We start from the raw sequence: 25,661 nt of genomic DNA on the forward strand, positions 1-25,661 counted from the left end.
TTTGCATTACCTTGTCTCCTTTAGGCCCTGCATGTCCTCTGCCCCCCTAAAAGAGACAAAGTGGATGGAGGAGTAAGTAAGACTGACATTTGTTAGACATTAAATATTTTATATTACAAAATGTCAAAAGGTGACTCACATCTTCTCCAGGCTCGCCATTTTCACCAGCAGGGCCCTATTTCAACAAGACACAGAAACAGACAGACACACACACAATAATTTCCCTTATCACTGTCATAATGTAGTGTCTGTGAATGTCGACTAATGTTGTATTATGTGACATTACTCACCCTGTCCCCTTTGATGCCTCCAGGACCCTTGTCCCCCCTCTCACCCTAAAGGACAAACATTTTAGAAAAATACAACTTTAGAAACATGTGGTAACCCAGAAATCCCTGAACAGTCTTATTCATGTTTGGTAATCTGTATAGTAAATGCCTGAATAATAGCTGATGTAAATAACTGGTTCAACCAAGCAGACCTACCCGTAGCCCTGGCAGCCCTCTCTCTCCCATTGTCCCAGATAAGGTCACACCAGCAGGTCCCTGAACCAATCACAACCAACAGACAGCCCATTACATTAAACTCTGTTCCATCCTATTCCATTGCACCTAGTTCCTCACGAATCACAGCCTACTTAGAGGGAGACAGGAAAGATGAGAGACAGTGTGCCGGATTTGAACCCACGCCAACATGGCATATGTGATTGTGCTCAGCGGCCCTAACCACTAAACCACCCCATACCATTCTGCTCTAGTCAAAGCCGTCTACAATATCGTCTGTTTGTTGGCCTATGATTCAGTATGGTGATTCACTGGTTCTGAGTTGTGTCTATTGTGCCTTCATACACTGGTTCAACAGGGCGAGGTTGTAGTCAACACTAACTGGACGTTACCATGACCGAATAGTAACCATGACAACCACTCACCTGTGCTCCTTTCACACCAGGGGGTCCTGCTACAGCCTGTAAAGGGGATGGATGGAGGGAGAAGTTGACGTGAAACTCAAACATCTGGATTAGGTTGTTTGAAAATTCACTGAAGATGGACAGCAATAGTAAAAAATTGAGAACTCCCACCCACTATGCTCTCAAAATATCATTTTTTATTATGCTACTGTTTTGGCCTTTTGACCTTCATTAGAGCATCCCATGAACGGGAGTGTCATTTGGTTAGTACAGTACATCTCGTCCTTTCAAAAGCTCATATTTCTCCTGAACCGGCGAATGATGTGAATGCGTGTGTGTGGGTTTGTATTACTATCCTCATGGGTACCGGAAACCCCCAAAAGTCCCTGCAAGGATTGTAAAACAAAGAACATTCCCCTTGTGAGGACATTTCCCAGGTCCCCATAAGGATAAAGGCTATTTTAGGCTTAGGGGTTATGTTTGGGTTTATGGGTCAGGTTTAGGAGTTGGGGTTAGATTTAGGGTTAGGTAAACAGGATATTGAATGGAAATAAATGTTTGGTTTCAACAAGGATACTAAACATATGCTGTGTGTGTGTGTGCATGCATGTGTAGCACATGGGGATGTGTGAAACTTACTCTCTCAGCCTGAAATGTCGCCACTTTCGCAGCAGAATTGCTAGCTTTTCGCATGGCACTGACTGATAAGACACTTGAGGGGGAAGTCACTTGTGCTAGCAAGGTAAAGGTCCTGGATTTTAGCCTTGGTAAGAGCAGCGTGACATCCTTTACAAGTGCACATACAGAATATGCTTGAGCATTGGTGTGTCATTGTATGCGTATGTTTACACATGTGTCTCCGCCCTCCTATTCATGCCAATGATTACCTCTTCTTTGATTTGGAGAGACATTGTAAAAAGAGGATATGAGTCATGGCCATTTACAGTAAAGAAAAGAGGGATAAATGTGCAGCTGGAGCTTCTGAATGTATTACTTATCAGAGTCCACAATATGTACAGTCCACACAGCAGTGTTGTAGAATATTGGACCATTGGTTTTCAAACTTTTAGATTTCTCAGGACAGGTAAAACAATTTCTCCAACCATCACCATATTCAAATGAATAGGGCTCCCCAGTGGCGCAGCGGTCTAAGGTAGAGGTCGACCAATTAAACGCCATGGTTGATTAATTAGGGCCGATTTCAAGATTTCATAACAAATCGGTAATCAGCCTTTTTGGATGCCGATTATGGCCGATTACATTGCAATCCGTGAGGAAACTGCGTGGCAGGCTGACCACCTGTTATGCGAGTGCAGTGTCAAAAGGACCTTGCGGCTGCAAGGAGCCAAGGTAAGTTGCTAGCTAGCATTAAACTTATCTTGTAAAAAACAATCAATCTTCACAATCACTAGTTAACTACACATGGTTGATGATATTACTAGGTTAATTAGCTTGTCCTGCGTTGCATATAATCAATGCGGTGCCTGCTAATTTATCATCAAATCACAGCCTAATTAAACTTCGCCAAATGAATGATGATTTAACAAAAGCGCATTCCCTGCACAAATGTACCTAACCATAAACATCTTTTTTTTAAAATCTGCATATTTAGTTAAAATAAATCAATGTTAGCAGGCAATATTAACTAGGGAAATTGTGTCACTGCTCTTGCGCTCTGTGCAAGCAGAGTCAGGGTATATACAACAGTTTGGGCCGCCTGGCTCGTTGCGAACTGTGTGACCATAATTCATTTGCCAGATTTGTACATAATTATGACATAACATTGAAGGTTGTGCAATGTAACAGCAATATTTAGACATAGGGTTGCCACCCATTTGATAAAATACGGAACGGTTCTGTATTTCACTGAAAGAATAAACATTTTGTTTTCTAAATGATAGTTTACGGATTTGACCATATTAATGACCAAAGGCTCGTATTTCTGTGTTGATTATATTATAATTAAGTCCATGATTTGATATTTGATAGAGCAGTCTGACTGAGCGGTGGTAGGCAGCAGCAGGCTCGTAAGCATTCATTCAAACAGCACTTTACTGCGTTTGCCAGCAGCTCTTAGCAATGATTCAAGTATTGAGCTGTTTATGACTTCAAGCCTATCAACTCACGAGATTAGGCTGGCAGTACTAAAGTGCCTATAAGAACATCCAATAGTCAAAGGTATATGGTATAGAGAGAAATAGTCGACGCGTCATAATTTCTTTAATAATATCTACAACCTAAAACTACTTAACTGGGAATATTGAAGAACTGGGAATATTGAACCACCAGCTTTCATATGTTCTCATGTTCTGAGCAAGGAACTTAAACGTTAGCTTTTTTACATGGCACATATTGCACTTTTACTTTCTTCTCCAACACTGTTTTTGCATTATTTAAACCAAATTGAACATGTTTCATTATTTATTTGAGACTAAATATATGTTATTTATGTATTATATTAAGTTAAGTCATTATTCATTCAGTATTATTGTAATTGTCATTATTACAAATATATATATATAAATATCGGCCGATTAATCTGTATTTTCTTTTTTTTGGTTCTCCAATAATCAGTATCGGCGTAGAAAAATCATAATAGGTCGACCTCTAGTCTAAGGCACTGCATCTCAGTGCTAGAGGCATCACTACAGACCCTGGTTCGAGTCCAGGCTGTATCACAACCGGCCGTGATTGGGATTCCCATAGGGTGGCGCACAATTGGCCCAGCGTCGTCCGGGTTAGGCCGTCATTGCAAATAAGAATTTGTTTTGAACTGACTTGCCTAATTAAATAAAGGGTCAAAAATAAAATGAAAATAGGAACTGGAGCTGCGTTGGTTGGGAATTCTGGGGGAGGTGCGTGGTCAGGCTGTGTGTCCCAGTGGACGGTGGTCTCACAATGGACAATTGCGGCTCTGCGGCTGTGGACTCTGAATTAGCCTGAAGGAGAACTCAATCCAAACTCACATCCCCTACCTGATTCTCTCACTCACCTTTCCTGGGGGGCCACTGTCCCCCTGCTCCCCTTTCAACCCTGTGGAGCCCATTGGTCCAGCGATACCCTGAAGGCGGGAAGAGGGGAGGACGTTTGATAAAGAACAAAAGCAGCAGCATGAAAATCATTATCAAAGACAAATCCACACTGAAGCTGATGCCATCATAAGACATACTATAAACATGAAGAGAGTCAGATACCATACAGTAGATACCTGTTTGCCTGGCAACCCTGGTGTTCCCTCTTTTCCAGGTATTCCATCTCTTCCTGGGACCCCTGGCTTGCCCCCCTCGCCCTATGGAGAGACACACACTACATGTCACCACCAGAACTGATGTGCGTAAATTGATTGGTGTGTGTTAACTATGGTGGTGATGGAGGTGTGTGTGTGTTTGCTCTACAGTATGTGAGCTGTGAATACCATGGAGCTGCTGTACTCACCGTCTGCCCCGGCAGACCTGGAGGTCCTGACGGACCCTGGGAAGAAAGAGTATCATTACAATACATCATAAAATATTAAACACACATTACTGTGTCAATGGCCTGTTGAATTACAGTAGGCCTAAATGGCAAGTGTGAGCATACAAGGGATCCCGAGTCCAATGGGAATATACTAGAGCAGCAGTTTAGCCTGCAAAAATCTCCAGTATGAGAGTTGGTTTATAGATGTTTTGACGTACCACAGCTCCGGGAGGCCCTGCAGGTCCCGGCAATCCCATGCTGCCTTGGGGACCAGACAGTCCCTGTGGAACAGGAGATTCAATTCAAGTAGATTATTATAAAGCTCTGTGTCTTTGACTGTGAATGGGTGAGTAGTGGCCTAAACACTGAGGCAATAAACAACAGGAATATATACAACTCATAAAACATAGTAGAAGACAAAATATATAATATAACACATAAAACAAGTGTCACCTGAACGCCAACCCCAGGCACTCCTTGATTACCCTGTCAGAGATAAAAACACACTCTCAGAAGAAAAAGGTACAGTATACACTTAAAATGATCATATCATTCCAGTGGCGTAATACTAAGCTACAATAGCCTAAGCCATATCTACACTAATCAATGCATCAGAGCTGGCACAGAGAATAAATAGGTAGGTATTCATTATGGAAGACAGGATACAAAATACTTTATTGTCCATTTACATGGAAATGACATGGAAGATGATCTCACCTTGACCCCTGGTGGACCTGGAGGCCCGTTGGTACCGATCGGACCCTATAATTACAAACCGATAGTATCAGTATACTTAGAGCGCTGTGTGTGTGTGTGTGTGTCAGAGAGGAGAGTATCATACTTACAGTTGATCCTCTAATTCCAGGTTCTCCAGGGTTCCCCTGCAAACAAGAGCATGCTGGATTCACATGACCAAGACAAAGCACACACACATACACACATAAACAAGTGTATACACAGTACATACATGCACAACCCCCCAAAAATGTTTACAAAACACAAATAAATACACAACTGCATACACACACAACTCACAACTGCATAGACACATTCCTCAACTCCAAACTACATAGACACAATACACAACCGCATACACACTTACAATACAAAGAAACACACATGTTATACAATGTGCAAACAGTGCTTTGGGAGAGCTGAGAAGCAGACAACAGAGCAGGTGAAGCCACATGCACAAAAAGCCAGCAGACTTAAGCCTCTCAAATGCAAAATACATCTGTTAAATATCTGACGAGCATTTATTATTTTTCAGTATTCACTATATACCCAATTGTGTCCATTTGATCTTTGCTATGGTATACTAGTGTTTGTCATCTATTATCTTATCTCAGGTAAAGATGTGTGGTTTTTAATACATAAACAGTGGCGATGCGCAGAGCCCCACCTGTTTTGAGCCACACATTTTTTTGTAACAAAAAAAGGGGGGTTTGCCTGTTTTCAACAAAGAATTATATTATTTCTAATACACTTGAATAAATTATAATAGTTTCATAACAAAGATTTACATAACTGTAAATGTTTTCTCCTTTCTTACTTTTGAAGTAATTGGGTTTAAATTGTCATTTCTATTCATCATTAATACGTGTCACATATCAGTTGGCAGAATAAAAAATATGAGTTGGCGCTGACTAACGGCAAATAAACTATTAACTATCAAAATAAAGTTGCACACTCCATATATAAACTCCCAGAAATGTATTGGGTATTTATCAACGTTTTGGCATCACTGTGCCTTCTTCAGGGTGATATCAGTTTGCAAACAATGTAAAAAATATATTAAAAAATCATTGAGTCAATAAAGCCTCCATACAAACATGGCTTCTTTTTTGCCTTCTTAAGGCAGCTCCAAAACACAGGTGTTTTAGCCTAGCTCAGTGTCACACCCTGATCTGTTTCACCTGTCTTTGTGCTTGTCTCCACCCCCCTCCAGGTACCACCAATCTTCCCCGGTGCATTTATACATGCGTTGTCTGTTGCCAGTTTGTCTTGTCAGGTCTTACCAGCGTGCATTCCAGTCTTCCTGTTTCTCAAGTTCTGTTTCCTAGTTTCCCTGGTTCTGACTATTCTGCATGCCCTGACCCCGAGCCTGCCTGCTGTCCTGTACCTGCCTGACTCTGACCTGATTACGAACCTCTGCCTTCCCTGACTCTTAGCCTGCCTGACTCTGACCTGATCATAAACCCCGGCCTGTCCTCGACCTGCCCTTTGCCTGCCCCATGTTTACAATAAATAATCTGAGAACTGTACTATTCCGCCTCCTGTGTCTCCATGGGGGTCATATCCTGAGTCGTGATACAGTGTTTTCTGTGGTGGAAAATAGAGAGTGTAGGGGTTGGTAATGTTCTCTAGTTGCGCTGTTATTGGCTCAGTGTTCTGTCACTCATGGGGACACTCCGTCACTGCCAAATCTAAGGGTAGAGCTCGAAAATTCAGGCCCTTGAATCTACAGTTGCTTTGATTAGAATTGACCATGTCAACATCATCCTTTTAAAATCTTAGCTAGCAGTCATTATCATGAATTAAGTTGACAATCTACTGGGATAATCCTTTTTAATCCTTGTCATATGAAAATAAATAATGAAGCGAAATTATAGACAAAAAAGTATCAGTGCTCATTGGCCATTGGCCATAAACATTACACAATGAGTGGTTGGAAGCAATTCGTGGCTAACTGCAAGCATTGGTCTCAGTTCTAGGTGTACGGGTCTCTTTTCCAAGCTTAAAATTATAAACATTCAACATTGGCCATGCTGTCGATCCAGCATGATTTCTGCCGCGCTCAAAACATCTATTAACTCGGAACTGTTCAAGACAACCGGGAACTCTGGAAAAAACTAGCTCTGACTGGGAAAATATGTTTTGAACGGTCACCCAACTCGGAATTGTAAGTCGGGAACTCGGGCCTCGTTGTAGAGCTACGACCTGAAGATCATTGACGTCACCATGATTTGACCTAGTTTTTTTCCCCAAGTTCCCAGTTGTCTTGAAAGCACCATGAATCCAGAGAATGCCAGACTTTGATGACAAAATTTGACCACGAAGGACCGCCACACCACCTTCCTGTTCATGTGAGCACAGCACAACAAGGTGAGTCCAAAAATATATTGTATGCTACTGAAAAAACGATGGAACATGCCAGGGAGATATGTATACCGTAGCTAAGAAAGTAATACTAAGTATATGTTGTGTCGTAAGCTGTTAGTAGCCCATGTACTTCACCTGAATAATTTAGTCTATTTCCACCTCTACTGTTCTGACTTGGTGGTGCACATGTAGCCTATAACCTGTTTTAGAGAAATGTAATCATTGAATATTGTAAAAGCTTTCATTGTCTGCTTATATGCCCCCTTTATTTGTCCTACGGTTCTGACTTGGTGTACAGGGAGAACACTGTAAGAACAGACCATGTTCTGAATTCTGTCGCTGTACATTTAAAAAATGCTGAACAAATAGTTATATTGACAACGTCCGTCCTAGCTTGCTCATTAATGTCTTAATCAAAATTATGGATTGCTGCTTGTCGTCCCCTTATGCCATAGTTTGTACATCTCAATTGTCACCGTTATAGTGCAATTAATGTATTGTTTAGTGTTGTGTTGTGTCGTGGCTTTGCTGGTATGCATCCCCCAAGTGTTCATTTTTTGCCCCATCAAAGATTTACATGTTGAAATCGCCACTGTACATAAAACATTCCAGACATCTTGGGTATGACAGGGGTGCTCTGGGAACAAGTGGTCCAGATTAATATGTCACAAGTCTCCTATCAAGACCCAACTCTAGTTTCAGTCCCCTGGGAGATGGGTCACAAGCATGCCAGCCAGCAGCACAGAAAAAACCTACCGGTCTGCCCAGCACTCCAGGGAACCCAGGCAGGCCCTAGAGTCAGAGAGGGAGGAGAGGAAGAAGGATGGGGAGAGGAAGAAGGGAAATAGTAGGTAGTTTGAAGTGTTGAAAAGAGAGGGAGGTACAGAAAGGGAGTAACATAGATCAAAAGGAGACATATTGAAAGGGGGAGGTAAAAAGAAAGAGGGAGGGGTAGTTAGAAGCCGAGCTGCAAAAGGTTACTGTCTAAAGGTTATATGTAGCCTCAGCCCAAAGAAAACAGATACAGTAGCTCCATCAGCTTCATCGGCAGCCTAGTTCTCGCAGCCTTTCATATGCAGGACCAGCCCAAAAGGAGAATGCCTGGCTGGGTTATTGTTACTCACTGAGCGGCCTTGAGGACCAGCTGGCCCTTGTGGACCCTGCTCCGAAACATTGTGGGATGAAATAAGAAGCGTGAGTTATCTTCTCTCTCCCTCTCCACACCTTCAGTTCTCTTTCTCCTTCTACCCATCTTTCTCCTCTTCCTGCACATGTTATGACTACTAGGGCCCTGAGTTCTTCCAGACCAGGGACACTCTGGGCCCTAGTTAGTCATGGCTGATTACACATCATCATTGATTGTTATACTCGCCTACTGTATGGTTGGACATTTTATGATCACTGTGTCTGAAACACAACATTATCGGCTTAACTACAGTACAACCAAGCTATTGAAGAACTAACAACGGTGTTTTCTTATGATGTCTGGGATCGGTCTCCTGGAAGCTGTCTCTTAAAACACAGATGAGTCTACAGTATGCACCCCCCTCTCTCACCGGCTTCCCATCCTGTCCCGGTTTTCCAGGTTCTCCTGCTGTCCCCTGAAATGACGAAAAAACAACCTGGTTACTACTAGCTACCACTACAACAATGTCTTGACAACCTCTGCAGAACCATAATCACACAATGAAGAGGGTAATACAACCTGGCATCAGGGAGTGCCAACACTTTGGTCAGGGCAGCACAAACTCACCTGAAAGCCATTGCGTCCCTGCTCTCCAGATGGACCTCGGTCGCCTTTATCTCCACGGGGACCTGCAATACCCTGTTACACACACACAACCACAGACACAGCAGGTTAAACACAGCAACACTATGAAGCCTGCCTGATGAAGTACTATAATATATCGAGTTAGGTGTTCTCACCCCGTCTCCTTTGGATCCCTGTGGTCCTAAAGCACCAGGCTCTCCTTTCGGTCCTGTGACCCCAGGGGGCCCCCTTGCTCCGGGGAGTCCAGCCTGACCCTCTTCTGCAGAAGCACCCTAAAACACACACACGCACACCCCCCACTAAACACACTCCAAACAGTAGCCTCTGGATAAACAATGATATGTCTACTGTAATGACGACTCATTAGAAATTAGTAGTGTCTTCAAGTCAGGGACATACCTTTGGTCCAGGTGGGCCCACTAATCCAGCTAGCCCATTTTTCCCCTGATGAGAACAGTCAAGCGCATGTCAACATTCATATATACAGTACATTGAATGATGATTATCGCGGTGACGAATATACTCACATCCTCTCCTTTGTCACCTTTCTCTCCTCTCTCCCCCTGAATTCAAAGTGGAATCACATGAAACATCTCTCATTCACATGCTCTTCCTCTTCTTTTTTTATTTTCATATTCCTCCTCTCTTCTCCCTCTCCTTGAACCCCTCCTTCCTCCCTTCCTTCTCTTTCTCACCTTATCTCCAGGTCGTCCAGCCTCTCCCAGTTCTCCGGCTCTCCCTGGTACTCCAGGTATTCCAGGTTTTCCTGGCTCTCCAGCCTGTCCCGGGGGCCCCATTGGGCCCTTCTCTCCGATGGCCCTCCCTATGGGTCCTGTGGCCCCTACAGGCCCCTGTTCCCCCTGCCCTCCCTTCACACCTCTCTCCCCAGCTAGCCCGCGGGCACCCTGAGATGCAAACAAGTAAAGACATTAATTACACATACTCTCCACACCATTTGTGTGGGGGTCTTGATATAAGCTCTATTCAACACAACGGCCCCAAATAGCTCCCGCCCACTCACGTCTATCCCTGCTGGTCCTCTCTGTCCGGCCTCTCCCTTGTCTCCTCTCTGTCCCTTCTCAGCTTGCTCCACCACAGGCTTGACCAGAACATTCCTCCTCTCCACAACCAACTTCAAGTCCTGCACCTACAGACAGGCAGTACAGGGACAGAGATGTCAAGGTTTTATTCAACAGGCATCAAACTGAAGAAAACGGATTGAAACAGAGGGGGCCTATCTGGACGTGTCCAATGAGAACTGATTGTTTTCATTTCCAGTTGTAACCATTTTTAAAACACTTTGCTACGGCTAATGAATACGACCCAGGCTTGGTCAAGATGAGGGGAACTCATCTACACAACACAGCGATGACTTAATGTCACATCACATTACAAAGATTTAGTATTCACTTACCTCAATCCCAAGGTTAGAGAGGGCCTTCTGCACATCCTGATAAGAGAGAAGCACAAACAGCGTCAAGGAGGAGAGACTATAGCACACAGTCATACTTGTTGGGCTTATACCTATTACTGAACATGATTTGGCTAACACTTGTGTAACGGAAGCTAATCTGCATGCCAAAACAGCTGTAAATCGTAGCATCCTTAGCATAATGTAAAAGCTCCGGAACACACGTGGTGTGTCTGTGGCTCTTCTTGTACAGTATGTCAGTCAGACAGGCCTCTGGGTTGTGCAGGTCAGGTTGTCTTACCACTGCTGTTCCAGGCCTGCCCGGTTTCCCGTCCTCTCCAGGGTCACCCTGTCAATAACATCTCAGTATTATCGCCCACATCCCACCTAAACCTTTATCGAAGATTCACAAACCCATACACACAGATAATCAGAAAAGAGCATGTATGCTCATTAATATGCAAGATGTAATCATACACACACGCACACACAAAAACTTACACTTTCACCTTTACCACCCACTGCTCCTTTCTCCCCCTAAAATACAAGAGTGAGAGGGTGAGTGTGAGGTCAGAGATCAGACTAAAGGACAGATGGATGGATGGATGGATGGATGGATGGATGGATGGAGAGACCTGGACCATGTATATGAATAAAGATTTAGACGATGACAAACTTACTCTGGCTCCTACAGCCCCTGGGATTCCAGGCTCACCCTGAGAGACACAGATATATGGGGATCACTATCAGTGATTCAGGGTGCAAGAGTAACATACTAGAGACAAGTACTGCTACACCGGGCTATGCTATGATGCACAGCTCATATTCAACATAGTAACTCACTGGGGTTCCTGTATGCCCCTGAGGGCCAGGAATAGATGGTGCTGGTGCTCCCTTCACATAGACCATCTGAGAGGGAGAAGAGAGGGGAGAGAGATTACTGTATAACCAGAGCACCATAGACAAGTGACACAAACACATGTTTGAAGAAGCAGAACCATATGGCTGTACTGTACCTGTCCTGGAGGTCCGATGGTGCCAGGAACCCCTGGGGGCCCAGATAGACCAGTTGGCCCTGTAGGCCCTGCAAGGCCCCGGTCTCCCTTCAGCCCGTCACGGCCCTGGAACAAATGCACAAGCACACAAATGCATACACACACACTTCAGACCAGCACGGACATTACTCCATTCCTAAGGGGCCTGAACTAGAAAGGAGGAAATCAAAGCAGGTGAGCCATATCCCCCTATCCACCTCATCATCTTCTCTGATTTCCTAGAGATGATTAATATCAATTTGCACATGAAACTACAGCCTTGGCATTTTGTGCCCCTGTGGATCCCCTCTCAGAAGTGGCTGGTGCTCAAAGGCAGGGCTTGATCATCAGACAATGTTGCATTTATAAGGCTGACGCTTAGAGTGCTATTGATTCCACCGAGAAGGCAGGTTGTGATGGTAATATCAATGTCAGAGTAAAGTACGCTAAATAGACACAAACTCTGACTGGAATTGAAGACAAGAAAATAATAGAAGAGGGATAATGAGAGACACTAAGGAGCCAAGGAGAGCAGGATTGATGAAGACTGAGGGAAATAAGGAGAGAGAGGAAGAGAGAGACAGCAGGGGAGAAATTAAGGACATTTTTCAGATAGAGAGAGCGAGAGTGGAGAGATTAAGATACAAGGTAACAAGTTACTAACGTCTCTTCCAGCAGCCCCAGCCTCTCCTTTGTCACCCTGTAAGGTAGAGAAACATCATTAATATCACACTCACATGAACTATTAACTATTTATTTCACCTTTATTTAACCAGATAAGCTAGTTGAGAACAAGTTCTCATTTGCAACTGAGACCTGGCCAAGATAAAGCATAGCAGTTTGACACATACAACAACACAGAGTTACACATGGAATAAACAAAACATACAGTCAATAATACTGTTGGAAAAAAAGAGTTTACAGAAAAGTCCTGAGTGCCGTGACCAACACTGACCTTCCTGCCATCTTCCCCCGGTTCGCCATCCTCGCCCTGCAAAACACAACACAATAACAAACTTACCATACTAACAACGCTGAAATGCGCATTTATCAAAGCTCAGCATGCTGTTGTATCAAGCAGAGCCTCTCAGTCAGATAGATAATGTATTGCCGGTGCTTTGTCTGGTCATCCCATTACCTCTTCGCTTAACACTAAAAAACAGACAGACATCCCAAATGGCTCCCTATTCCCTACATAGTGCACTACTTTTGACCAGAGCCCTTTGGGACACAATCATAATCATTATGCAGCACAGCCACTCAGGTGGAATAAAAGCCTCACATTCCCATCTGATCAGTGCACTTTCACCAGAGGATGTGATAAACATGTCTAATAGTAATTACACACAGAGACACATAGGACTCACTGGTGATAAAGCTCATAATGAATAGCACTGAATAGCATCCAATTCCGTTTGTAATTAAACAAACAGAGGTATGATTGCCTGTAGTGTGTGTGTAGTATAAAAATGCCCTGCTATGTTAGAGGTCTGACTGATCCCTTACCATTTTCCCAGCAGTCCCTGGTTTTCCATCTTCTCCTGCTTTGCCCTAAAACACACCAATTAGGGTGATGAGACAAGTGCTTAGCTGTTTGTGTGTGTGTGTGTGTGTGTGTGTGCGGTTGAGAGTTTTTGCAAACTCACAGGTGTGCCTGGATTTCCTGCAGGCCCAATAGGGCCTGGGAGGCCCTGTGCACCTCTCAGTCCTGGCAGCCCCTGGTGAGACAGACAGACAGACAGACAGACAGACAGACAGACAGACAGACAGACAGACAGACAGACAGACAGACAGACAGACAGACAGACAGACAGAGTGGAGGGGTGAGGGCTGAAACCACACAGCATCCTCTAGTCTTCAAACACACTAAGTGCACAGAGATAGATAGATATCAAATCTAAATCATAGCAAATCAAATGTTATTTGTCACATGCTTAGTAAACAACAGGTGTAGACTAACAGTTGAATGCTTACTTACGGCCCTTCCCAACAATGCAGAGAGAAAGAAAAGAAAAGAAATAATAGAAAACACGTAATAATAAAAGTAATAATAGATACAGAATGAGTAACAATAACTTGGCTATATACAAGGGGTACCAGTACCGAGTCCATGTGCAGGGGTGAAGGTAATTGAGGCTCCAGTGATGTACTAGGCTGTCCACACTACCCTCTGTAGCACCTTGCGGTCGGATGCCAAGCAGTTGCCATACCAAACGGTGATGCAGCCAGTCAAGATGCTCTCAAGGGTGCAGCTGTAGAACTTTGAGGATCTGAGGGCCCATGCCAAATCTTTTCAGCCAAGGGGGAAAAGGCATTGTTGTGCCCTCTTCATGACTGTGTTGGTATATTTGGACTATGATAGATCCTAAGTGATGTGGACACCGAGGAAATTGAAGCTCTCGACCCGCTCCACTAAAGCATGTGAATGGGGGCATGTTTGACCCTCTTTTTCCTGTAGTCCACAATCAGCTCCTTTGTCTTGCTGACGTTAAGGGAGAGGTTGATGTCCTGGCACAGTGTCCTGTAGCTCAGTTGGTAGAGCATGGCGCTTGTAACGCCAGGGTAGTGGGTTCGATTCCCGGGACCACCCATACGTAGAATGTATGCACACATGACTGTAAGTCGCTTTGGATAAAAGCGTCCGCTAAATGGCATATATTATTATTATTATTATAGAATCCTCCACTAGCCTGAAGTCCTTTCTCACTTCTTAATGGGACCTCTCCAAGGATCAGATTCGGCAAATGGTAACATTCTCAACTTGCTCCACTCATAGACTTTAACAGACTAATGAAAGTGCCAGAGAAACACACAAACCATCAAGAGTGCAGCCCTCTGGGACTGGGGTTGTGCACCCCGAGGGATGAATGGTACTCACATCTCTTCCTGGATCCCCTAGTTTTCCTGCGTCTCCCTGTAACATCAAAGGGAAATTATTGAGAGACATCTAGACACAGTAATGCTTATGTAATGCTCAAGAGTATTTTACAGCTGAAGTAATGACAGAGACAGAGGTACTGACCCTCAGGCCGGCCGGTCCTGGTGCACCTGGTTTTCCATCCAAACCGTTGCGTCCATCCAGTCCAGACGCACCTCTCTCACCCTACAGAGAGGAACACACATGATGTATACAGTATGATCAGAATAAGAGCAGCACTGGGTTTGTATTGGACTTGAATACTATTTACAAAGGATACTACTCTACTGTACTGTGTCAGACTTTCAGTGCTCCAGCATCATTACTCAGAGTTAGTTCATTGTTTGGAAACTCTGATGGTAAGGTATTCTTTAGGATGTACAGTATGCGTGTATACAGCAGTATGTTGTGTCTTTCATTCAGTGCTTCTGTAGGCTGTGATGATGCTGTGAGCTGGCCCCACTGCGCTTCATCCCACTGGGAATCTGCAGACTGGGAAACAGGATCCGGTGGAATGAAGGACAGTGTAACCTGCCAATCACCAGCCAGTTTTGAGTCCCATATCCTATCATGTTGGGTCCAATTGAAAATCAGCCTGTGTGAGAAGTCACTGTAGTGTGTTGTTCAAACCTTCTCTCCTGGGCCTCCTCTCTCTCCTGTGTCACCCTGGAGAAATAGAAAGAAAGTGCAATGAGTGAGATAGAGGGGGAGAGAGAGGGAAAGAGTGATTAGACAGAAACAGGCAGACAGACTGTGACTTACTCTTGCCCCTGAAGGTCCACGTTGTCCCTCAAGACCCTACACACACAAACAACAGATCAGGTGAGACAGAGAGAAGACACAAGGTAAGAATTACACACACCACAGCACACAAACAGACAGACAGACAGACATCGCGGGTCAGTATACTAGCCAGGAAGCTCAAGCTTCTCAACGATACTAGATTTGGAAGCATGGTCTTACTCACACGCAGCCCAGTGGCCCCTGAGGGTCCTGTCTCGCCCTTCTGACCTTTGCTCCCGTGCTCTCCCGGATCGCCTGCATCCCCCTAGGCACAGGAAGTGACGTCAGACACTGGGCGGTTAGGTGGACTGGGAGAGAGAGCTGTGCTGTATATACAGTGCGGCCAAACAGTATTTAGTCAGCCACCAATTGTGCAAGTTCTCCCACTTAAAAAGATGATTTTCATCATAGGTACACTTCAACTATGACAGACAAAATGAGAAGAAAAAAAATCCAGAAAATCACATTGTAGGATTCTTTATGAATTTATTTGCAAATTATGGTGGAAAATAAGTATTTGGTCAATAACAAAAATGTATCTCAATACTTTGTTATATACCCTTTGTTGGCAATGACAGAGGTCAAATGTTTTCTGTAAGTCTTCACAAGGTTTTCATACACTGTTGCTGGTAATTTGGCCTATTCCTCCATGCAAATCTCCTCTAGAGCAGTGATGTTTTGGGGCTGTTGCTGGGCAACACAGACTTTCAACTCCCTCCAAAGATTTTCTATGGGGTTGAGATCTGGAGACTGGCTAGGCCACTCCAGGACCTTGAAATGCTTCTTACGAAACCACTCCTTCGTTGCCCGGGCGGTGTGTTTGGGATCATTGTCATGCTGAAAGACCCAGCCACATTTAATTTCCTAATAATTGCTCACACAGTTCATTTCTTCAAACCAAGCTGCTTACCTATTGCAGAGTCTTCCCAGCCTGGTGCAGGTCTACAATTTTGTTTCTGGTGTCCTTTGACAGCTCTTTGGTCTTGGCCATAGTGGAGTTTGGAGTGTGACTGTTTGAGGTTGTGGACAGGTATCTTTTATACTGATAACAAGTTCAAACAGGTGCCATTAATACAGGTAACGAGTGGAGGACAGAGGAGCCTCTTAAAGAAGAAGTTACAGGTCTGTGAGCCGGAAATCTTGCTTGTTTGTAGGTGACCAAATACTTGTTTTCCACCATCATTTGCAAATAAATTCATTAAAAATCCTACAATGTGATTTTCTGGATTTTTTTTCTTCTCATTTTGTCTATCATAGTTGAAGTATACCTATGATGAAAATTACAGGCCTCTCTCATCTTTTTAAGTGGGAGAACTTGCACAATTGGTGGCTGACTAAATACTTTTTTTGCCCCACTGTATACAAAAATGTGTTTTTACAGTGTTACATACCTTTTCTCCTCTTTCTCCTTTAAGCTTTTGCTCTATATCGCGCTGTAGAAGTTAGAGATAGACAAACAGAGAGATAGAGCGGGTGTTAGATAACCAACTAGCTACGGTATGTGGTTCTGATGGCTTATTCAGTTGGAGTTTGGTGCTCGTAACACCATTTGTTTGGTATGATTCCCACAGAGGCTATATGTGTTGACTGAGTGTCGCATTTAGCCTCTGATAAATTACCATATTATTATTTTTTTTAAAGTTAGAATCTTATCAGGACTCACCATGTTCCCTGGAGGTCCTGGGAGGCCTTGAGCTCCCTATTGTGTCAACAAACAAGTGTTGTTAATCGGTGTAGATTGGAACTATTATGTCAGATGAGATAAGACAACAAACAGATTAACCTCTGACCTCAACTCCTTTCTCTCCTCTTGGTCCAATAGATCCTGGGCTGCCCTGTGGGAGACACACACACACACACACACACACACACACACACACACACACACACACACACACACACACACACACACACACACACACACACACACACACACACACACACACACACACACACACACACACACACACACACACACACACACACACACACACACACACTGCTACTGTATTACACACAGAAACTAGCACAAATACTGAAACAGACAGTATCAGATCAATCTGGCAGAAGAGTGTCATGTGAATTACTGACAAACAGGTGTCACAAACATGCATCCCACATGTCATCCTCTCTCTCTCGATAACTATTACACAGGAGACACAGACAGTATATCAGATCAAACTGTCAGAGGGGTGTCACGTTGTCACATAAACATGCGTCTCACGTTGCGTCCGTGCGCTCCAGAGTCTCCCAGGTCTCCCTTCTCCCCTGCTCGCCCAGGCTGACCCGACAGACCCTAAGGATGGGGGGAAAAAACCACACAGATTATGTGCTTAGTTACTATGGCAGTCCTCAAAACATCTTAGAAAATAAAAAATTAAAAGCTGCACACCCATGCAAATGGATTTAACCAACGTTTCGACAGCTAAGCTGTCTTCGCCAGGGTTTCATCTGTCCTCAAAACATTCACTTCAGATCACGTAAGAAAGGTTTCCTGTGGTTCATCATGACCTACATTAGTGACCAATCACCATATACAGTACATCGAGACCATTCTGAAAAGAGGGCATAAAAGGGAATATTTTTACGTTTCATAGTTGTATGTGACACATTCGTGACTACTCACCCGTACTCCTCTCTCCCCTGCCTTCCCTGGTAGACCAGACTCCCCCTGGTGGAAGGAGAGAGAACAGAGAAGATGAGAGAGACCAATTGGGGAGAGGAAGAGGGAGAAGGAGGAGGAGAGGAAAACATAGAAACAGACAAATGCGATGCACCTGCTCTTGTCTCTAGTCTCCATCAATCCCAGTCAGATGAAAAGAGGGGCTGAAGCGTGACTAAATCACATGACGATACACATCTCTCATTCACCAATTCAGTTAATGCATGCTTCATCTAATACAGAGAATGGGAGCCAGAGAGGGAGAAGTGGCATTCAAACATGAAAAACTTTGAATGAAACTAGATAAGAGAGAGAGAGAGAGAGAGAGAGAGAGAGAGAGAGAGAGAGAGAGAGAGAGAGAGAGAGAGAGAGAGAGAGAGAGAGAGAGAGAGAGAGATGTAGAGAGATGGATGGAGAGATTGTGACTTACGGGAGTGCCTTCGTCGCCTTTGTCTCCTTTGGCTCCCTGTAAAACACAGTCATCCATAATTCAGGCCCATGACAGGGGAAGAAGACAACGCTGACCACAATGACACAGTCAACACACAAACTTTTAAACAAGAACCCCACAACATCACATAGGGCACTGGTAAAAGTAGTGCTATATATACAGACTTGAAGTAGACTTAGTTGGTAGTAGTAGTAGTATTGTTTTATTATTAGTGCAAAAAGTAGTTGCAGTAAGTCATTAGTGATGTACCTCTAGTGGCATCAGGGTATGAGGGGCGGGGGTGAGAGATAGAAAGGACTGGTTAGGTCATCATAACAACACTTACACAACAAAGAGGTCAGAATAGACCAACTGTATTAGTACAGTAATTAGTTGCACTGGAATGGCAATATTACATCCATTCCATGGTACAGTATTGTATAACATACTGAACGTTGACTGAACTGTAGAAATAACACGGTAATGGCCCAGTAGTGAAGAGAAAATCCAATAGCTATAAGATAATAGTTGCAGAGTTATAACAGAGTAGCAGTAATAGTGATAACAGGACGTTGCGCAGTGAGTGACCAGTATTGAAACAGGTCACAGCAGTTATTGTAGTGGGTGAGTGATTGTATAACATGCAGGGGTTTGGCAGAGGTGAAAAGCTAGTGTCTCAGGGGTAGTGTCTCAGACCTCTTTCCCTGGGAGGCCATTCTTTCCTGCGGGTCCAGCTCGTCCTGTCTCCCCTCTCTCTCCTGGGTCACCTGGGTCTCCCTACAACACCAAGAGGAACACATTGAGATCAGCTAGACTCACATGACACAAGAGCTTTACTGTTACAAGTAAAGTACTTACAATATACTTCATGAAACAACAACACTGTTGCAACATAAACACTACATAGAAGTTAAAATAAAGGAACAAAAGCCAATCAAGGCACGTGTCTCACCTTGGTCCCCAGTCTTCCAGCTAAGCCAGGGACTCCCTAGAGGGAAAAGGACATGTCAGTGTGTAGGACATGGCCTACATGCTGAGCATCTGTAATCAGCTACACAGAGAAGCACATTGAATAAAACATATATACTTTACAATATATACTGTACCTCTGAGGCTTTCTGCACATCTATCAAAGAGATTTTGTTTGTAGCTTAGATAAAAAGATTGATACATGATCACAGCTTCATCTGAACTCACCCGATCCCCCTGCTCTCCTTTAGGTCCAACCTGGCCAGGAGTGCCAGCACCTGGGGGACCCTGGAAGAATGCAAGAAAGAGAGAAATAAGAGAATGAGAAACAGTGAGGAGCATAAAGAGAGATGAACAGCAGAAAACATCTATACCCACTTGCATAGAGAGCATCATTAAATTACCTGTACACACACACACACACCACCCAAGGGCAAGCAGTGTCAGTTTCATGCAGCTCTCTATCATGTATCCTGTGGGTACCTACTCACTTTTTCACCTTTCTGGGCTGGCTCGCCTTTCTGGCCCCTAGGCCCCTCCAGACCTGGCAGACCCGGCTCACCCTGAGGGAGGAGAGGAGGAAGAGAGAATGAGTCTATGGAGAAAGCATTGTTACTGTGTACAGTACATCAACATATCAATCATTGCAGTATGAGGAAGTCAAAGTGGGCAACTTGCCTGTTCACCTTTCTTCCCACCTAAGCCTGGCCCCTGGATGTGTTGAATGATACAGAGGATGAGATATCATTACATTAACCAATACTGACCAATCTTGATCTCTTCCTTCCAAAATGTATAATGAATTGCTTCCATCAAAATCCATGTAATATAAATCATATCGGTCTATCTAACCATGAGACATCAAAATAAATAATGTAGCTATGAGGTATCTCACACTCCGGCCAGGTTCTCCCTTAGCGCCCTCGCTGCCCTGGAAACAGAGAAGTTAGGATGTTTTTATCTAATGTTCATCTATGTTAAGTTGATGTCGTTGTTGTGATTACATTACACTGTTCAGTCATGTTAATTTTGTGGAGATTCACTTCGATTGATCAAAGAGTCAGTCAGACTACGTTAGCCTCACCTTCTCCCCTGGTAATCCACTGGTGCCAGGCAAACCCTGAAAGCAAATCAACACAGACTCACATGTACACACATGACTCACACATGCCGATAAAATATCACAATTCTCTAAAGCTGTAGCTTGTATAATCAAATCCGATAACTAAATGACATGAATCAATAGTGTGAAGATGACCCAAATATGTCATGAAGAGAGAGACCAATAGAAGTACAGTAAGATATAGTTACTCACCCTCAGGCCTGGAGCCCCTGTAGAGCCTGGCTGTCCACTTTCCCCCTGAAACACAGCGCCAGTGTGGTCAGGACAACACACTGCATGACACGGCTCTCAGCAGGCTTTTCCAATACCTGTGACCTTCATGCTAATACTAATGGATTTGGTTCAGTGTAGGAGTAGAAGTGAGTGAGTGAGGATGAATACTAGTGAACACATGAACATGTAAAACACATGTGATATTCCTACAATGTAGCTGTACAATATCAAGCTTAATGGTCATGAACAAGGTCACAGTGAAAAGAGGCATAACCAAATGCATGGAACTGTACTCACCCTCTCCCCTAGCAAGCCAGCAAGTCCTCTTTCCCCCTGGAAAGACAACACAGTCAGTTACAACCCACAGCAGACACACCAGTTTAACAGCAGGAGTCAAAATGAGTTAAAGGGTCTCTATCCTTACTCACCCTGTCACCTTGTGATCCAGGCTCACCTGGCTGGCCACGGTCCCCCTGACAAGACAGAGAGAGAGCAGGGTCATCCATCCACCCAAATATCAATTGTTTCATCAATTCTAGACCCAAATATGGAGATTGTATCTTATGTTTTGTATTGTCTTACCTTGACTCCAAGGCCTCCAGCAGGCCCACGGAGACCCTAAATCACACAAATACTACACTGTTGGAATATACTGCACATATCAAATCACACAAATACTACACTGTTGGAATATACTGCACATGATATGTAACAGATATGTATGCATGTGAATGTGTGTCCTACCCGATCACCAGGCTCTCCTGTCTTCCCAGACGGTCCTGGCAACCCCTCTGCACTCTCTCCCTGAAACATCAAAAACACTCAGTACACACTTTCTCTCTTTCACACACACACACACACACACACACACACACACACACACACACACACACACACACACACACACACACACACACACACACACACACACACACACACACACACACACACACACACACACACACACAACCTTGTCTCCTTTGGCTCCCTGTTGTCCTGTAAGTCCTCTGGGACCTTGAGCTCCAGGGTATCCATCAGAACCCTGAAACCAACAAAATACATCAATTATGGTAACACACACGTCAACCCATAGACATGAATAGGGCTGTGGCGGTCATGGAATGTCAGCGGGTAATGCAAATAACTGCCGTTCTCACAGTAATTGACGGTTAATTAACGTCAACGTCTAGCATCTCGGGGCCTCCATGCAGAGACTACAAGCTGCTACCTTTGGAATTTGAAAAAGTCTAATACATTGATTTAATATAGCCTACACCATCACAATAAATCCATTATTTATTTTCGGCAGGTCTTAAGAAACATGTAGCCTATTTCAGAAGAACAGATGAGTATGAGTTGTCCTTATGTTAGGTCCTGATCTGGCTATGTCATTTAGCTGTGAGCTACACTAGTTCATTTAGCCGGACAAGATTTGCTTACAAGTCCAGTAGCATTATTTTATAGTAAGAGGAAGACAATTGAACATAGCTGAATAAAATAGAAAAGCCTCAATTTGTTGGGGCATGGACTGTACAAGGTGTCGAAAGCATTCCACAGGGATGCTGGCCCATGTTGAAAACAGTGCTTAGTTGTGTCAAGTTGGCTGGATGTCGTTTGGGTGGTGAACCATTCTTGATACACACAGGAAACTGTTGAACGTGAAAAACCCAGCAGCATTGCAGTTCTTGATACACAAACCGGAGTGCCTGGCACCTACTACCATACCCAGTTCAAAGGCACTTAAATCTTTTGTCTTGCCCATTCACTCTGAATGGCACACATACACAATCCATGTCTCAATTGTCTTAAGGCTTAAAATCCTTCTTTAACCTGTCTCCTCGCCTTCAACTACACTGATTGAAGTGGATTTAACAAGTGACATCTATAAGGGATCAAAGCTTTCACCTGGATTCACCTGGTCAGTCAATCTCATGGAAAGAGCAGGTGTTCTTAATGTTTGGTACACTCAGTGTGTGTGGAATTATTTTTTATTTAGAATGGCCCACCAGAAAAACAAACATGTCATCTGTAGCCTGCACTCGAATAGCGAATGGAGGAAGTGCAGCACATTTCATTGCCAGGTGGGCTACACCGATTTTAAAGTGGAATAATAAGCTTAAATTTAAGTAAGAAATATAGCAGCACGAAAAAGCTGGGATCCTCTTTGAAATAGTGGCCAGTCAAAACTGTTTTCACACGTGATGACTGGGCTTATAAGAACACGTTTCACTAGGCTCTGTAGGCTATGGGCTCTCCAACCTGGTTCCAGGGGCCCTAGGCCTATAGCAGGGTTCCCCAACTGGCGACCTACAGGCCAAAACATTGCAAAAGCTGTCATCAAGGCAAAGGGTGGCGACTTTGAAGAATCTGAAATATAAAATATATTTTGACTTGTTTAACACTTTTTTGGTTACTACATGATTCCATGTGTTATTTCATAGATTTGATGTCTTCACTATTCTACAATGTAGAAAATAGTACAAATAAAGAAAAATCCTGGAATGAGTTGGTGTGTCCAAACTTTTGACTGGTACTGTATGTGTGAAATGAGTTTAGAATGGGCCATTATCATGCACCTGTTGGAACAGGGGCAGGGAGAAAAAAGACATGTCATCCGTATGCACTTGAATAGCAAATGGAGGACGCTTTTCCCACAGTTCACTTTCCAGCCAGCCAGGTAGGCTACTAGGGTTGTGTTGCAAAGTAAAGCAATGTGCTTAATATTAGAAAAGTTGAAGAATAAATATAGTAGGCCTAGCCTATAGAAAGCTGATGAGATCCTCCTTTTTTAAAGAAAACTATTTTCTCTTGCAATTTCATTGTCTATATACATTTTGCACAACATGGGCTTCTAGGAACAATTATTTCATTCCATACATCAACCAGCTATGAGGAGTTGGCTCTCGCTGTGCAACAGGTGAAGTGTTCGATGTGATTTTCAATTGCATTTGCATTGATGTCAGAGTGGTTAGACTAGAGGGACAAGAGAGCGCTGAGTTCCAGGCCATTAGAAACTGTCCGTCAGCAAGTTTGGTAGGCATCTAACGACCATCAGCGGCATCAGAACACAGTTTTGGAGAAGACTAGTTAATATGACAACTGTCATGTCACATGGAATTTGACTACGATCATGACTCGTGACTGCCGGTGTTGCGGTAATACGGTCACCGTAGCAGCCCTAGACAGTATAATTATCACCTCAGAGATCTGCACGATGCAAATGCAGACACATACACAAAGACACATGTCCAGTGATTGACAAATCTTACCGGTGATCCCTTCTCCCCCTTTACAGCCGAGCCACTGCCCACTCCTGGAGGTCCCTGTAAGCAAGACAAACACACAGACAGACACAGACAGAGAGAAATAAAATAGATGTGACAATCATTATCCTCTTGTCATTCCAGCAGAGATATGTGCAATGAATTTACAAGACAAGCTGGGGACAGCACTGGATGACTCACCCTCTCTCCTGTGCTGCCCTTATCTCCCTAAAAGGAGAGAGGGTGGGGGGGTGGAGAGAGAGAGAGAGAGAAAGAATGGAATGATTAGTGATAGAGTTTTGTTGTTCCGCAGACGCTATATCATACATCCCAGTATAGGAATACATTGGACTCCCAGACATGCACACAATCACACTACCCGTCTACGGTACTATGACGAAACATCAAGGCCTTTAAGTCTGAAGAGTATCTTGTTGTCAAGGAAACTGATGGAAGGGTACGATCAGGTGGAAAATTACAAGATACAGAGGAGGACGACAGAGATATTAAAAGACAGAGAAAGGTTCCTAAGGTCACTCTTATACATCTCAACAGAACCAATCATTTTTAAATGACACATGAAAATAACCTAGAAATCTAATCATGTTTTTGTTTTCCATACTATCATATCACAGCCAGACTGTTGGGGGTTATTCTCAAGGTTAGGATACATTTTCCAGCACTTCCATCACCTGAAGTTTGAACCATCTAAGCACTTTTGAAAAGGGACATGTTTTTGGGAGCAACTTCAATTGAACCTGAACTGATGAGGTGCCTGCGAAATGAGTAGCAACTCTCTTCCAACCCTGTGTGTCCACTCTTGACGTTCACAGTATACATACACTCACGCCTGTTCCCGCTCTTCCTCCCCCTGGCGCTCGAGGTCGCCAGGCTACCCAGGATTACGCAATCAAGCCACCATCAGTACGCACACCTGCCTTTCCCCGTCACGCGCATCTGCGCTCATTCGACTCCGCCGAATTCTATGACTTGTGTTATTGCCTTCCCTATATCTGTCTGTTCCTTCGCTCTGTTCCCTGCTTCGGATTAATGTTTGTCATATGTCCTTGTTTACCCGTGTGCTGACGCTGTTTCTGTCGTGTTCTATGTCCGTTCCCTATTAAATGTTTGACTCCCTGTACATGCTTCTCCTGTCCAGCGTCGGGCCTTACACATACAGGTTACAGGCTACTTCAATGAGTGTCTTTCTTCCCCATGTGGCCACTTGATATCCACAGTATACATACACCTGCATTGTTTGCTGTTTGGGGTTTTAGGCTGGGTTTCTGTACAGAACTTTGTGACATCAGCTGACGTAAGAAGGGCTTTATAAATACATTTGATTGATTGCTTGACACACAGGTTACAGCCTACTTGAATTAGTGTCTTTCTCCCACATGTGGTCACTCGTGATATTCACAGTATACATACAGGTTACATGCTACTTGAATTAGTGTCTTTCTTCCTATGTGGTCTGTTCAAGGACCAGACCAGGGTAACTGACCTTGATGGAGATGCCAAGGGCGCCTGGTATCCCGGGGCGACCGTCCTGTCCTGGGATCCCTGCAGGTCCCACAAAGCCCTTGGCCCCTTCAGTTCCTGGACGCCCTGTGGTACCCT

The 25,661-nt window shown here is 43.9% G+C and overlaps 1 protein-coding gene across 1 annotated transcript in view; it reads right to left on the reverse strand.

The window, feature by feature from the left end:
• The window catches only part of LOC118400326 (collagen alpha-1(VII) chain-like), a 102,016-nt gene that overhangs the window by 22,934 nt on the left and 53,421 nt on the right, over positions 1 to 25,661 (reverse strand). Inside the window, exons 37-94 of the mRNA XM_052474563.1 lie at positions 25,546 to 25,659; positions 24,243 to 24,269; positions 24,048 to 24,101; positions 21,749 to 21,820; positions 21,523 to 21,582; positions 21,361 to 21,396; positions 21,207 to 21,251; positions 21,076 to 21,111; positions 20,758 to 20,802; positions 20,527 to 20,562; positions 20,338 to 20,373; positions 20,121 to 20,153; positions 19,934 to 20,005; positions 19,671 to 19,730; positions 19,426 to 19,461; positions 19,170 to 19,250; positions 18,474 to 18,509; positions 18,008 to 18,052; positions 17,606 to 17,677; positions 17,172 to 17,216; positions 17,045 to 17,080; positions 16,773 to 16,814; positions 15,566 to 15,646; positions 15,361 to 15,396; positions 15,229 to 15,264; positions 14,704 to 14,784; positions 14,560 to 14,595; positions 13,328 to 13,399; positions 13,188 to 13,232; positions 12,637 to 12,672; positions 12,346 to 12,381; positions 11,664 to 11,768; positions 11,491 to 11,556; positions 11,328 to 11,363; positions 11,149 to 11,184; positions 10,949 to 10,996; positions 10,651 to 10,686; positions 10,258 to 10,383; positions 9,932 to 10,141; positions 9,764 to 9,799; positions 9,636 to 9,680; positions 9,392 to 9,508; positions 9,219 to 9,290; positions 9,022 to 9,066; positions 8,590 to 8,625; positions 8,222 to 8,257; positions 5,209 to 5,244; positions 5,081 to 5,125; positions 4,817 to 4,849; positions 4,582 to 4,644; positions 4,343 to 4,378; positions 4,116 to 4,196; positions 3,900 to 3,968; positions 929 to 964; positions 486 to 545; positions 291 to 335; positions 140 to 175; positions 11 to 46 (exon numbers count right to left, since the gene is read on the reverse strand). Of these exons, the coding sequence (XP_052330523.1) occupies positions 11 to 46; positions 140 to 175; positions 291 to 335; positions 486 to 545; positions 929 to 964; positions 3,900 to 3,968; positions 4,116 to 4,196; positions 4,343 to 4,378; positions 4,582 to 4,644; positions 4,817 to 4,849; positions 5,081 to 5,125; positions 5,209 to 5,244; positions 8,222 to 8,257; positions 8,590 to 8,625; positions 9,022 to 9,066; positions 9,219 to 9,290; positions 9,392 to 9,508; positions 9,636 to 9,680; positions 9,764 to 9,799; positions 9,932 to 10,141; positions 10,258 to 10,383; positions 10,651 to 10,686; positions 10,949 to 10,996; positions 11,149 to 11,184; positions 11,328 to 11,363; positions 11,491 to 11,556; positions 11,664 to 11,768; positions 12,346 to 12,381; positions 12,637 to 12,672; positions 13,188 to 13,232; positions 13,328 to 13,399; positions 14,560 to 14,595; positions 14,704 to 14,784; positions 15,229 to 15,264; positions 15,361 to 15,396; positions 15,566 to 15,646; positions 16,773 to 16,814; positions 17,045 to 17,080; positions 17,172 to 17,216; positions 17,606 to 17,677; positions 18,008 to 18,052; positions 18,474 to 18,509; positions 19,170 to 19,250; positions 19,426 to 19,461; positions 19,671 to 19,730; positions 19,934 to 20,005; positions 20,121 to 20,153; positions 20,338 to 20,373; positions 20,527 to 20,562; positions 20,758 to 20,802; positions 21,076 to 21,111; positions 21,207 to 21,251; positions 21,361 to 21,396; positions 21,523 to 21,582; positions 21,749 to 21,820; positions 24,048 to 24,101; positions 24,243 to 24,269; positions 25,546 to 25,659 (3,204 nt within the window). The remainder of the gene's footprint in view (positions 1 to 10; positions 47 to 139; positions 176 to 290; positions 336 to 485; positions 546 to 928; positions 965 to 3,899; positions 3,969 to 4,115; positions 4,197 to 4,342; positions 4,379 to 4,581; positions 4,645 to 4,816; positions 4,850 to 5,080; positions 5,126 to 5,208; positions 5,245 to 8,221; positions 8,258 to 8,589; positions 8,626 to 9,021; positions 9,067 to 9,218; positions 9,291 to 9,391; positions 9,509 to 9,635; positions 9,681 to 9,763; positions 9,800 to 9,931; positions 10,142 to 10,257; positions 10,384 to 10,650; positions 10,687 to 10,948; positions 10,997 to 11,148; positions 11,185 to 11,327; positions 11,364 to 11,490; positions 11,557 to 11,663; positions 11,769 to 12,345; positions 12,382 to 12,636; positions 12,673 to 13,187; positions 13,233 to 13,327; positions 13,400 to 14,559; positions 14,596 to 14,703; positions 14,785 to 15,228; positions 15,265 to 15,360; positions 15,397 to 15,565; positions 15,647 to 16,772; positions 16,815 to 17,044; positions 17,081 to 17,171; positions 17,217 to 17,605; positions 17,678 to 18,007; positions 18,053 to 18,473; positions 18,510 to 19,169; positions 19,251 to 19,425; positions 19,462 to 19,670; positions 19,731 to 19,933; positions 20,006 to 20,120; positions 20,154 to 20,337; positions 20,374 to 20,526; positions 20,563 to 20,757; positions 20,803 to 21,075; positions 21,112 to 21,206; positions 21,252 to 21,360; positions 21,397 to 21,522; positions 21,583 to 21,748; positions 21,821 to 24,047; positions 24,102 to 24,242; positions 24,270 to 25,545; positions 25,660 to 25,661) is intronic.

This window comes from Oncorhynchus keta, chromosome 21 (assembly GCF_023373465.1).
Source record: "Oncorhynchus keta strain PuntledgeMale-10-30-2019 chromosome 21, Oket_V2, whole genome shotgun sequence".
Lineage (NCBI taxonomy): Eukaryota > Metazoa > Chordata > Actinopteri > Salmoniformes > Salmonidae > Oncorhynchus > Oncorhynchus keta.